The sequence below is a fragment of the Sceloporus occidentalis genome, unplaced genomic scaffold (genome assembly GCF_023333645.1).
Source record: "Sceloporus occidentalis isolate IW3139 unplaced genomic scaffold, rSceOcc1.0.p SCAF_4, whole genome shotgun sequence".
NCBI lineage: Eukaryota > Metazoa > Chordata > Lepidosauria > Squamata > Phrynosomatidae > Sceloporus > Sceloporus occidentalis.
Genome location: NW_028316984.1, coordinates 46881190 through 46895933, shown reverse-complemented (window position 1 = coordinate 46895933; position 14744 = coordinate 46881190). Strand labels below are relative to the sequence as shown.

Here is a 14744-nt window from a genome sequence, read left to right as displayed (position 1 = left end):
CTCAAAAACCAGTAGACATTCATTGACATTTTGTAAGAAACAAGCGTATTATATTAAACAGTTAAAGTAAAATAGTCCCTTGTCAATAATCATACCATCGTGTTAACAGCTGGATTATACTTCAGTTACTTCCTGTGACAGGATTATAGCCTCCAAAATTACCTCACTGAAGAAAAATGTCAAGAAGTATGGCATTTATGTAAATAACCATTAGCACCTCTCTAGTACCCCCCCCCCGGAATATTTTCTTTGGAGGCAATTAAATGCTGTTTGCAAAGTGGATGGAATGGAATAAATGGAGAATTAATAATCTGAAGACTATTTATAAACCTTTGGATCTGTTTGCAAGCATGGCCATCTGTGTTTTTGCTTGAGGCCACGTTTTATCAAAGCCATTTCAGAGGATAAATGCTCTGAAATTAAAATACAAGGAAACAGTTTGCTCAGGTTGGCAGCATGGTAGGTGTATATTTGCTGTATTCAGAAATGCAAGTTGCAAATCATGAAGCAGAGCTTAACTCCTCAGAAGTAAACCCTAGTGAGTTCAAGAGACTTTACTCTCAGGTAAGTGGGCATAGGAGTGTAGAGTCAAATTCCAGCTATTGGCTAAAGCACTAATTAAAGAGATTATTTGCAAGATCTTTTAATTCTGTGATGAAGTTTGAGTTTGTGACCTTAATTAGAAATGATTTCCCAGGGAGTTTAAGTCATGTTAAGTAGTACTTATTCACACATACATGTCCACATTTTACTTTTCTTTACATTTTTTAGGTTGCATCTGCACTTCAGAAATAATGCAGTCTGCCACTGCTTTAATTGCCATGGCTCAATGCTATGGAATCCTGAGATTTGTAGCTTGTGGCACCAGAGTGCTCTGATAGAGAAGGCTAAATATTTCCCCAAAAATACAAATCCCAGAATTCCATAGCTTTGAGCCATGGCAGTTGCAGCAGTGTCAAACCACATTATTTCTGCAGTGTTTGAAAGTCAGTGTTGCACTGTAAATCCAGATATCCCTCACTTTCTTGGCTACATTGCCTTGGTGCTCTGTTTTCCTTGGTGCAGCATGATAGAGAGGCAAGTATAATGCAAGGTATCTGAGCACCTCCTGGCATTCCATCTTCAAAATCTTAGTTGCGTTTCCCATTTAGGGGAAAGTGAAAGCCACAGCGACCCATCCTGTAGCTGTGTGTTTGTGTCGTGGGTCTTCAAGTCGTTTCTGATTTATGGCAACCCTAGAGCGTGGAGCCAAGTGGGCTGGAAAAGCACAGAGCAGTGGTTCTCATACTTTGGTGCTCCAGATATTTTGGTCTTCAGCTCCCATAATTTCTGATGGTTGACCAAGTGGGCTGGGGCTTCTGGGAGCTGAAACCATCTGGAGCACCAAATTTTGGGAACAACTGTCTCTGAGAATCCTCTCCTCACCACTACTCTATTAAATGCCAGCCAATGACTAATGCACCACATATATACAGGAAGAGTATGGATTTTCCCTGCAGCAGCAAGGCAATGGAAGACTGTGTTCTCTAGCACTCTCCTCCATAGCTGAAATAATCACAGCAGGAGCTTTGCCTGAACCAGTGTGTCTTCTATCATATTAGTACTCCTGTTCCATTCTTGGCTTGTGCTGCTTTCCTATGCACAGAGTAATAAAGAGCATATTATCCTTAATTTATTGATTCTTCTCCACAATGATATGGCTTTTTGCTGGATGATGCATTTTTATGTGTCTCTTTGTAGTTCACTTTGTGCCATTTTGTTGTAATGTTAATAAATACATGGAAGATAAGATATTAATATTTCAAAGCGCACGCTATTAAAGTGAAATAAAAAAATATGAGATTTTAATTCCAGCAAGATGTTGGGAAATTAGCTGTGAGCTTCCTGAAGAAAGCTTTCTTTGACAGTAGAAGTCAGCACTGCCAGCACTAGTTTTGAGCACAGAACACATGAAAGTACAAAATACTGAGGTTTTCTTTTCTTTCCTTCTAAGGTCAGGGACGATTAGATGGAGCATTGTGCTCATTCTCCAATGAGAAAAAGCTAGAGTACTTAAAAAGAGCATACGATGCTGGAGTTAGAAACATAGAAATGGAGTCTACTGTATTTGCCGCCATGTGCAGGCTTTGTGGCCTTAAAGGTAAGTCAGAGGGCATATTTATTCTCTTTTCCTAATGCTTCCTCAGGGCCACCCACCCCCTAATCTCTCGTAAGCACAAAGTACTTAATTGATGTTTTACTGTCTCCGTAACACCAGTTTACTTAAGATTTTACCTCGCTAGCTGTCCATACTTTTCAGTTGCGGTGGATAATTTTCAATAACAGAAAACATGTGTCTGGACTATAACATTTTCTGCTGAAAAGGGGGGTTCATGATTGAATGTTCTTCCCTACAATATAGACATATACACACACATATATATCTATAGATAGATGACATGTTGAGAGGGCCCACAGGAGGCTAGCGATCTGTGGGTTTGAGCATTCATGGCTTGCCATGCTCCATGTTATTCAGCGGCAGCATATGTCTACAGATGTGCTGACACAGGTCTGTGTGTGTTGCTGCCCACTGAATAATATGGAGTGTGACTGTCCACATTTTTTCCCATCTGCAGGGGACCTGGAACTGAACCCCTATGGATGCGATGGGTCCACACTATTAAGAGTGTATCAACACTACACAGTTAAAGAAATCTGATACAACTTTAACTATTAAGGCTCCAAACTGTGGAATCCAAGGATTTGATGTTTGGTGAAGTATTTAGATTTCTGTGCTTACACAGCTCTTATGCTATAGCCTAGTATGATATCAGAATTCTAAGGACTTCCCCAAACTAGATTTCCCAGCAACCAATGTGGTATTACTGTTGTTGCTGCTCTAGCACTGTAACATCGGCACATGGATGGATTCAGTTATGGTTTTGGAATACAGCTTCAGAATCCCACACCAGGGGACTTATCACACAGTTTTATAACTCCACTTACCGCTCCCGAATTTAAGCCTAATTCAGGCTGCATCGTGGTCCTGTCATATGGCTTTTGTCTCCCAATCCGCAATCCAAGTACAGGCTGGCTGCAGCCAGCATCCCTTAACGCAGTTCGGTGTCCATTTTTCAAAGTCGGAAAGTGCCTGCAAAAAAGAAAATACTATTCTTTTTAACTGAAAAAACAACTCCCTAGGAATCTCCAGGGCCTCCAGTGCAGCTCTGTGGCCAACATCTGCTAAAAATTGATCATAGAATCATGTTGGAGGGCCTACAACTGCCTAGAGAAGTGTATTATTATTATTATTATTATTATTATTATTATTATTAAACTGTAAACTTGCACAGCGCTGTATATTTTCTCTAGGTACTTCTAGGTTCTCCAGCACAACTCTATGGTCAACGTTTGTCAGAGTTACCTTGGAAGACCTAGAGATTCCTAGAGAGAAGTATTGATCAAAACTGTAAATAATCAAATCCGCAAAAGTCAAAGCCGTAAATGTGGATGACCAAATGTATAGCTGCTTCTTGGCAAACACACAGGGCCCTGATATAGGACAACATAACACAAGATGAGGGCACTGTGCTGAGGAATTCCTCAGAATTGGAGCTACCATTGCTCTTCCTTAGGCTGATCTGTAATGGTTCATGTAGAAGGAACATTTTGTACAGGGTTATGCAATCTGACTATGCCCCATCTGCAGTTGCACCCAGTGGTATCTGAGGTGATACAGCCCAGTCAGTCTTTCTTTAAAGGAAAAAAAACCACACACCAAAAAAATAAAAATAAAAAATAAGCCACTACCTGCTCTTATGTACACAGCTGGATCCTGAATAATAAGCAGCTGAGGCACAATAAAAACTGAACTGCTCCAAGATCCCTTTTCATTTTATCGAAACTGAAGCACTGAAAGTGTATGCGCGGCTTGTTTCATTTTTCAGAGGCTGCAAAGGTCACTGAATTCCTGCTGACATGTGAGGGAGGATGTTAACTTTTTCTCAGGCGGTTGTTAAAAAGCTGAAAATATTATAATACACTAATCTGAGCCTATTTTTGACCAGAGTTTGGAAAAAGAACTTTTCAAAGAATAACTCCCAGCATTCCTACTCTGGAGCCCAGCCCACTGGCTAGGCCCTGTGTGGCTCTGCCCCCGAGCTGGGACCCTAGCCAGGATTGGCAAAGCCTTCTCCGGAGGCAAAGGAGCATTCTCTGCCTCCAAGAAGGCCTTGCTGCCGTTTATATTAATGCTTTTTTAATTTCTTAATTTTTTTGCTTTTTAGTTGTTTGTGTCCTCCATTTACAAAATATGTCCTACATTTGGGGGAGGGCAATTTTTGTCCTACATTTGTCCTACATTTTTAAAATTTTGTCCCACTTTGGAGGTAGACAGTTATGGCAACCCTAGGTACATCTCCTTAAGTCACCAAGGAAAATGGTTTCAGATTGTTTCTCCTAATGTATATCTGGTTTGGGTGTTTTGTTTTGTTGCAAGGCACCCATAGAAGATTACTAATTTCTTCAATGTAGTGACACAAGAAGGAGTGAAGTTGAAGGCTTTCATGACTGGCATCCATAGTTTTTTGTGGGTTTCGGAGAAGATACCAGCCACAGATGCAGGTGAAACTTCAGGAATAAACTCTTGTAGAACATGGCCACATAGCCCGAAAAACCCACAAAAAACAAGCAGAAGTGTTTCTAATGGGGACAAAAATTACCGTTTTGTATTCTAGCCTCTTGCTACTGTGTTGTTACCCAGAGTACTAGTATTTTCCTCCTTATGGGGCAAATTTTGACAAGGACAATAGCAAGGAAGTAATGGTTAGAAACCGCTTTCAACAATTGCTGTATTTCTGTTTTTAAAAGCAGAAAAAATACTGATAGAGGCATAAAACCCTTGCCATGGTTGTCCATAAAATCAAATTGGGCACTTTACGAATTTCCACTGAATGTCTGAAATATACGATGAACCTGTGGTAGTAAATCCACTCTCAGTTTTCATCTGAATTTTTAAAAGTGCTGAACTTTGTCCCCCAAATACCCCACAGGACTTGAGAAAGCTCCTTTAAAGTTTGAACTAGAGCCTGAACCAGGGTGATCAAATGTCTTAACCGTAAAGGAAGACAAGGACATTAAAGAAAAATGGAGGACATTCCAAAATTAAAGCTAAAAACAGTAATATAAATATAAATGTATGCTTCTTAGTCATGGAGGACATTTTGAAATTTCTCCTGGACATAGGGTTGCCATAAGTGAGGACCTCCAAACCGGGACAAATGTAGGACAAATGCAGGACAACATTTTCAAATGTAGGACACATTTTTAAAAATGGAGGACACGCAAAAAAAATTGAGGCTTTTTTAGAAATGTTAATATAAAGCCATGTTTCTTAGGCATGATCAAAATGGAGGACATTTTGACATTATTCGTAGACAGATCACGGAAATGTACTTCCCTTTCTGGCCACCCCCCTCTCCCCATTCCAAACAGCACATTTGAGCATTGAACATGGCTTTATTTTAACATTGCCTCTTGCATATTTCAGAGGCTTATTCCACAACCAAACCCTTTGGTCAAGGGACTTTGGTTTTTCTTCATTTTGACTTGTTTTGTCTGTATTCCACCCCACTAAATAAAGGAAACATGAAATGGAGTTAATGGGTACAAGTTGTTAAACAAAAAAGTCTTGTGAGACTCTGTAGGCAAGAGGTGCACCATCTTAAGAACTGCATTAAGCACACTTAGGCTGCTGCCACACTGCTTTCACTCTCATCACTCCATCCTATGGAATCCTGGGATTTGTAGTTTGTTGTGGTGCTAGGGCTGGGCTTTGAAATCTCAGGCATAAGAGAGGCAAAAGGCTTGGGCTGCATCTACACTGGAGAAATAATCTGGCTTGAGACCACTTTAACTGTCTTGCCTGAATGCTATGGAATTCTGGGAATGGTGGTTTGTTCCAGCACCACAGCAGAATGGCAGTTAACCCCTGGAAAGCTCTCTGACCAAGGTGACCAATGCCCTCACCCCAAAATGTAGGACACCCAAGCAAAAAAAATGTAGGACATGGCCAAAAATAAAAGCTAAAAACACCCATGTAATTATAAATCCATGCTTCTTAGCCATGATCCAAATGGAGGACATTTTGAAATTTGACAGAAGAGGACATGTCCTGGAAAAGGAGGAGGATGCCTGGTCACCTTGTCTCTGGTCCAAAACACACTGCAGAAATAAAACAATGCTGGACTGAAATGCCCAGAGTTCCTCACCAAAGCTGCATCCACACTGAGGAAATAATCCAGTTTGAGAGTGACTTAAGTGTCCTGGGTTAGTGCTGGGGAATGCTGGGAATTGTAGTACATTGTGGCCCCAGAGCTATCTCTGACAGGGAGTCCCATAACCCTCCAAACGTAGTTGAACTGCAGTGCCCAGAATGCCTCCCCAGGTGCATCCGCACTGAGGAAATGGTCCAGTTTGAGACTGCTCAGTGCTGGGGAATCCTGGGAATTGTAGTCTATTGTGGCCTCAGAGCCATCACTGACAGAGAAGTCTCAATGTCTCCCAAACACTAGCATTCCCAGGATTCCCTAGCATTGGGTTAAAGCAGTCTCAAAGTGGGTTATTATTCCTGCAGTGTGTGAGAGAGATATAAAAGCTAGGGACTGGATTCATTTGGAGGATCTCTGTGTCCAAAACACACTGCTTGGACTGCCAGGGCTCAGTGCTATGGAATCCTGGGAATTGTAGTTTATTGTGGCACCAGAGCTCTCTGACAGAGAAGGCCAAATGCCTCACAGACCCCAGAATTCCAGAGCATTGAGCTTTGGCAGTTAAAGGGGTCTCAAAGTGCAGAGGGGGGGGGGAGAGAAAAGCCAGGGAGTGTGAATGAGCTCTGAGAGGAGGAGGAGGAGGAGGAGGAGGGAGGGGGCCAAGGGAAGTGGCCAGGACCATCAGCTTCCTCTCTTCCACCGAAGACTGCTGGCAAGAGGCTCTGCCCCCAGCCAGGCAACACCTCCTCTGTGGACCATTCAGCTTCCTTTTGTCAAAAGAGCTCTGGTGCCACAAGAAACTACAATTCCCAGAATCCCATAGCACTGAGCCACGGATGTTTAAGGGGAGGTCAAACTATTTCTGCAGCCTTTGCTACCCCAAAGCCTTCTATTATTTACCAGCAACTTGCAAGGCAAAATCTCTTCCTTCCAAGCCCTTGAAAACCAACTCAAATAGAGGGCTGATTGCTTCTTTCCCATTGGTCAGGTTCGGGAGAAATTTGCATATTACAAGGAAAGGTGTTTAGGGCCTCAAAAACGATCCTGTGATAAAGAATTACAACAATACTGAGTGGTAGACATTTAAAAGATGAGGAGGCATTTAGACTCCCAGGGAAACAGGAACGATTGATGGCCTTTTTTTCTTTGCTCACTGTAACCTGAAAGTAATGCCTCTTGCAGGGTATATATACCAAGTGGGCTGGCAATAGCTCTGAGTGGCAGATGTCTTGAAGACCTGCTCTCTAGGCTGAGCCAGGCAGGGAGCCATGGGGAGGGCTGGAGCTGCCTCCAGGGCCTTGCTGGGGGGGAGGTCCTGGGGGAGGGGCCAAACCAGGGCAGGACTGTGTGGCCCCGCCCCAAACTGGGAAAGTCCCGCCCCCAGGTGGGATATGGCAAGCCTACCTGGACAGAAGGTTGACATGGAGGATAGGTCCTGGTAAAGGAGGACATTTGGTCACCTTGACTTGAAACAGAATCACTGCTTGCCTGACATGGAAGTCACTAGATGCCACTGCTTGAGAGATTTTTCCTCAGCCAGGAGATTTGAAAAGCCCTTTCAGGAGTCCAAAGGCTTTAGATAAAAGGATTGCTGGCAGTGGAGGACATTCTTTTGCACAGGAAAGGCCCAATATGGCTTCTCAGGTTGCATTTACACTATTGAATTAATGTAGTTTGACTTTAACGACCATGGGTCAATACTATGGAATTCAGGGATTTGTAGTTTTGTGAGATATTTAGCCTTATCTGTCAGAAAGCTTTGGTGCCACAACAATCTACAAACCCCAGTATAGGATGGAGCCATGACAGTTAAAGCGGTCTCAAACTGCATAAATTCTGCAGTGCCGCAACAGCCTGTCGAGAAAAGCATCACTTCTTACCCAAGTACAAATAACAGAGCAATTTAGGAGTAGCCTGAAGAGCCCCTGTTTTATCAAAGGGATCTTATTGCTGTCTGTTCCTTGTTTTCTTTCCTAAATTAATTAAAGCTGGTCTTCTCCTTCTTCTTCTTCACAAAGGCAATAGGGAAGGGAGCAGCCGGGACAGACAAAATGCAGGGCCCACTATGAATCTAATAATTAAGAGGGATAATCCTGGATCAAAATGGGGAATGGTAGTTTGTGGACTTGACAAGGGAGCAAGGTTACTACCCCCACCGTTGTGGGGAGAGGTGTCCCATTCCAGAGTGAAGATCAGTTCCCAAGCTGCCAATGAAGGTGGGGCTGAACATTTAAACTGAGTAAAAGTTTGAATTTCAAGTTACCCTTTTTCAAAGGTCTTGCCCTGTGCCAACCAAATATATAGTCTGCCCTAAGACTTGACCACACTGAAACCTGGTTTTCCATGAGGTTTAAATTAGTATCTGAGCTAGACCAACTGTTATTATACTTCCCCATTTTTTCAAATCAAAACACCCTTCTCAGCACATTTATTTAAAAGATAAAGCTTGAATGTCAGAGCAAAGGTTAAGCTAGAACTGTTCTCTAGAACATTTATTTGCAAGGTTATTTATTTTTTAGTATGTATGAATTTTCAGTTGTGTGAGTTCCACAATTCAGCCTGACGTGGTACTTTCCAGCTACTGATTTATAACCTTTACAGTGTAAATGTGTAATGCCTCCTGAATTTCTAGAAGAAAACCACTTGTTCTGAGCAAATGAAAAAAAGAAATGAGAAAAAGAAAAACTGCTGGGGGGGGGGGGGCAGGTGGATGACAGGACTGTATAACCCTTTCTCTACCACCAGCCTCAAAACCTTCTCCACCATTTCTGCCTACTACCACCACCCCCCTTTGTATGTTTATTACTTATAATGGTTGTTGGCTAATATTTTTTGGAAGATCCAAGTTGATCTCAAGATTTTTTGTTAATAGTTAACAGAACCCACTGGCTGTTGAAGTAATATAAGTTGCAAAGTAATACAAAAAAGCTTTTTCAAAACTATACAGAATAAAACAAGTAAGATTAACATTTATTTTAGTTCCTTGATTTTGTAAACAGCTTCAAGATCATTTTTAGCAGCCTATACATTGATTTAAACAAATTGAACATACCATTTTCAGTGACAACCTAAATCTGTCTTTTGTCTCCTAAAGTAAACCAGCTTCAACTCAATTTATGTCATTTTTTTCCAGGTAGGGCTAGAGCATAACATTATTTACTTATGATTAAAAAGTTTTTGATTTTCTAATATGGTGGCCCAAAGTTATTGGGCAACAATATATATTTTTGTTAATTCAGTACTGGGAATGGCAGAGGAGAAGTACAGTTTTGCTAGGGAATTCACCTTTCTCTCCCAACACTAGAGGAAATGCTGCTTTTAAAATTATGTCTGCTATGTCCTCAGATGTATGCTGTAATTAAAAACCAATAATTGACTTTGCTTCATATCCTGCTGTTTTCCCTATAAGCAAAATTATAAGAATCTGCTAGGTAAATTGATCACCAAAAAATTATGTAATCAATCAAGAGTTTGTTATGCTTTTAATCTGCTCTTATGAGATGAACGTGACATGAGCAAGTGACTTTAAGTCAGGCTTTATGGTAGGGTGGGCAACTATGGAAGTCTAAAAGGCCAGACTAGCCCCCTAGGTGACCTTGGCAACGTGAGAATTTAAAACTCTTTTAAAGCCATTGCACCCCATCATACACAAAAAAATCATTTTTGACCCCAAATGACCACTGGGAGTGTGCCATTTTGGGGGGGGGGGTCCTTAGGACTAGGAGGATTCTTTAAAAAACACAAAAAGTAATTGGAAGTCACTTCTGGTTTACTTCCTGTTTTAACAAACGTCTGTCCTGGGCCTAGAATGGCACATAGAAAGAATAAAACATGGCAAATTCCCCTACATCCCCTTAGAGGCAGTTGTAGTTGGCACATGGGGGCCATGGGGACCTCAAAAAGCGCCCTTGCAGGATTGCATGCCGCCTGCACTTTGCTCACCCTTGTTATATTGTTATCTTATTCACATGGTCAATTCTAACTTGGGGAAGTCCTGTTACACTACACTTAATCTACATTCGTTTAGAATTTCTAGCCTACCATATCCTACCATATTTATTAGTCACAATCTTTTTTAAGAATTAACAGAATAGAATAAAATAGATATAGATCTAATTTTTATTTTAAAAATATAATAGCTATAAAAACAAGTGTGAACACTTTTCTATATTTTCATCTAATTTCTAGCTGCAGTGGTCTGTGTGACCCTCCTTGATCGACTTGAAGGTGACCAAATCACAGCTTCTCATGAAGTTCTAGTTGACTATCAACGACGACCTCAACAACTAATTTCAATGTTTATCAAGAAACGGCTTGGGCTATGGAATCAAAAGGAACGATTAGACGATGCAGTAGTTTAGAGTAACTACAGAATATACATGTGTCTGCCGTGCCGCTATGACACCATATTAATGTCTAGACATTGAGAATTGCTCAGAGGGTAGTCAGTACAGTATAAATATGTGTGTGCATATATTTCTTCAAGTTGCCTGTTGACTCATGGTCCCCCCATGAATTGCCTTTCTTAGGCAAAGAATACTCAGAGGTGAATTGCCAATGCTTTCCTCTGAAATATAGCCATTAGCACCTGGTATTTCTCTCTGAGTATTCAGGCATGAACCAAATGGCATTGTTTGTTTTCTTTTGCTTAAAGACAGATAACAGGAGAATAAATTGGTCTCTCTATAGTTTTAAAATTCAGTGGCAATATGCAACACATTAATAAACATCTTAATTATGAACCATTTTAACTACAACAACATGCAGGGTTTGGGTTGTCACTGTAAGGAAATTATCTTGTGTTATTAAACATATAAAACTATTGGAGAAAATGTATAAAGGCACCAGCTGGAGGGAAAGGAAGGGAGGAAAACGCCAAATGCTCAGGTAGTAAGTTATTTATTTAAAGCCCATGGTGGATTTGTTTCAAATTCTTTTTCTTTGTCAGGACCACCAATGCTGTCAGGTGGAGTGAAGAAGATACCACAGGCAGCAGATTTGCGGTGTCATGAAAGAGAGGAGAGGATTAGATATTTAATTTGTTAGTGCTGTATTTTTACTGCTAGGCATGGGTGGGGTGGGGTGGAGAGATGCTTATGGGATTTTCTGTGTCATATGCCAGAATAACTTGTCTGGCCTCAGGTATGAAAACTTGATTTATGCAGGTGAAGGACACTGTTTCTTGCTCTGCCTCAGGCAGCAAGTTGTTTTGGCTGGCCCCATTCCTTGGGCATACTCTTGAGTAACCATTTTCAAGCTGCTTCACTCTTTGCCAGTGGTCTCTTTTTCAGAAGCAAGTTGCAGCAGTACATAGATACCATATTGAAAATGGTTGTTCAAGATGCCCCTGAGGAAGAGCAACTGTTCAAAGCACATTGGGTGTTAAATAATTTTCTCCTGTGCCTCCGGAGATTTCTTCCCTTTATTTTTCATCATAAAATAAACAAGTTTTCCATGCCACAGCCTATCCTTTGAGGTATGCAATGTGAAATCTTGAATTTATCAAGGATGTTGCTAAATCATTTAACTTAGGATGTCATGAGCAAGATGTAGGTAAATTAATGTTTATTTAACTGTGGGATGCCAGACAAAATTAACTATTGGTTGTTGTGAAGTATCTTTGATGCACACTTTGAGAAAAACTGTATCAATCCCTGTTACTCTTTTAAGATGTTTGTTTTGTTGCTTGACTTGGAGTACCTCCATTTGAGTGCAGCTACTATTTAGAGTTACATACTATATAGTCATCCAGCTTTTCTCATAGTAAGGTGCATAGCAAATGAGGGGGTAAAATGGGATATAAAACAGGCCATCTTTTCCTGCATAATAAAAACATAATGTAGGAAGAATGTAGTTACTCAAAAGAAAAACACAGGAAGGCAACAAATCTGAATTTTTCCAGCAGTTAACAGCACTCTAGTCTAAAAAGGAGATCAAGGCAAGAACAAGTAGCTGTCAAATGTGCATTATAATGCAAATCTGGATCTGCATTTGATTTAATAATATGTCAGTTTTGGATGAAGAGTTTCATCCCCCATCCAAGGTCACTAGTTTCTTTTGAGTAATAATGCTACTAATGCTGGGCTGGGGCATGTCCCATGAGGTCAATGAGGACTGAAGAGCTTTTCTCTTGAACAAAAATTATAAACAGCTTTATCTTTGAGAGTGAAAATTCAGAAATTCTACCCAATTCCATGGTATTTGTGAATGTTCTACATTCATATTAGGGGGTCCCTTCCAACTCTGTGATTCTATGATTTATCACTTGGAACACCAGCCTGGGTCTGGACTGGTGGTACTCTTTTTCCATTTATTTCATTTCTCAGCAATTTATTTTGAATAGATGGTATCTGCAAATATGTAATGCATAAGTCCTCTATTGGAAATTTCCCAGGAGCCACCCAGCTATTAAGCAACGAAGGAACGACCTCACATGAGAGATGCTGAGGGGCATAACTGACAGTGCATTGACAGTTATTCCTCCAAAGCTCACTGGCCATTCCCTTGTCTTGAAGGAGGAAACACCAACAGCTATGTGCACTACCCACCTTCTCTAGCACCCTCCAGACTCACCTCCTGTCCTTAGGTACGGTGAAGAACCCTGCTGCGTTAACAACACTGAAATATTTTTAGTTGCCAGTCCAGTCAGATTCTAAATATAGGCCTTATTCCTATTTGTACATCCTAAATAAAGCAGACCCACTGCATCGATTGTTGAATGGAAAGTCAACACTTATGTAAATCCCATTGACTCAATGTGTCTGCAATAGGATTACCAGTAGAATTCAGGCCACAGCATTAGGAGATTGGAAAGAGTTCCATTTTATCCTCTTCTCAGGCAGCAAAATATCTTAGGTCAGCTCTAGAAATTGCCAGTGTATACATTTCCCTTCCAAGCAAAGTCCAGGTTAGCATCTTATGGATGAAATTCAAGCCTTCCTGTGCATCATATTCTCTGGGTACCAACAATACTTGAATGCCAAGACAAAAGTCCACAATATCACTTATATGTCATATATGAAGCACTTTTATATATGGTGCCAGGCCAATTGCATATGAGACCACATCTATGTCAGTGGTGACCACTGGAAAGTAAAAATATGTATTTATTCAAAAATTAGTTACACAGAGTTCCATGTTGTTGTTGTTGTTGTTGTTGTTGTTGTTGTTGTTGTGTGCCTTCAAGTTGTTTCTGACTTATGTCAACCCTAAAGTTTCTGAGACTGAGAGTGTATGATTTGCCAAAGTCACCCAGTGGGTTTCCATGGCTGAATGGGGATGTGAACCCTGGCCTCCAGTCAAGTCATCCAACACTCAAATCACTATGCCATGCTGGTTCAGTGAGGTTTACTCCCAGGCAAACAGGCACAAGATTGCACCCTGCTTGTTACTAAGGCTGTTTACAATAGTGAGCCAAACTAATTCCTGTACCTTGGGGATTACTTCACAGTTGATTTGGATGTAAGCCTACCACTTCGGCATATTATTGTTTGTTCAGCACACCTGTGAAGAAATACTCAAATGTTATTTTAGATCACAGTGGGGTAAAATTTCATTTTAGACATCTGTCAGGGATTGATCAAACAGCTTCAAAATATTTAGACAGACAATGTCATTGTATGGCAACTCCATAGCCTCACAGATAATGTTCTGAGTCAATGATGCTGTGATCTTAGCTGAATATGGAACACCATAATGCTGGTTTCATACCTAAATATTTCAGTAAACAGCAGGTGATGAGCTTCCTCATGACAGAGGGGCCAAAAAAAGAAGGGGGAGAAAGAGATGGCTGATTTAGAAATGAAATAAAAAATTACTACTGGCAAGTAGTGTGCATATTTGTTGGTTAATCAGAACTCAGATATGGGAAGCATAATCTTTTATAAATGAAAAGTATATATATATATATATATATATATATATAGAGAGAGAGAGAGAGAGAGAGAGAGAGAGAGAGAGAGAGAGAGAGAGAGAATATGATTCAGTCCATAATGATGTTAGTTTAAATGGTCTATGCAATTGGATTACAGAATTGTGCTGTTTTGTAATAAGTTTAACTTACATAGTTTAATGTATCACATTACATGTGCTATATACTTCTGCAGAATTGGATAATACAGACTTTAAAATAATTCCCAAAGAGAGAATGGAAAAGGGTTGTTGGTAATAAGGGCAGGGAGGGAGGGAGGGAGGGAGGGAGGGAGGGAGGGGGAATGGTTTATTGTATTGGAGTCATCATTCATCTGATAAATATTTATGAACTGGTTAAAGACTGGAAGTGGGAAGGAAATAATAACGTAGCAGTTGCAAACATATGTACAAGTGTACAACAGGCCTCATGCTTACTTTAATTTCCTACTGCAGACTGGCAGAATGGGGCTGTAGGTTCATATAATGAGCCCTCGGTATCTGCTACAGTTTGGTTCTAGGATCCCCTTGGATACCAAAACCCATGGATGTGCATGCCCCGTTAAATAAAGTGAGGTAGTAAAATTG

General features: G+C 40.6%; 1 protein-coding gene across 1 annotated transcript in view; it reads left to right on the top strand.

Annotated features, from left to right (window-relative positions):
• The window catches only part of UPP2 (uridine phosphorylase 2), a 38873-nt gene extending 25508 nt beyond the window's left edge, over positions 1-13365 (top strand). The window contains exons 6-7 of the mRNA XM_089519979.1: positions 1994-2140; positions 10437-13365. Of these exons, the coding sequence (XP_089376105.1) occupies positions 1994-2140; positions 10437-10609 (320 nt within the window). The 3' untranslated portion in view covers positions 10610-13365. The remainder of the gene's footprint in view (positions 1-1993; positions 2141-10436) is intronic.
• Positions 13366-14744: the final 1379 nt, after the last annotated feature.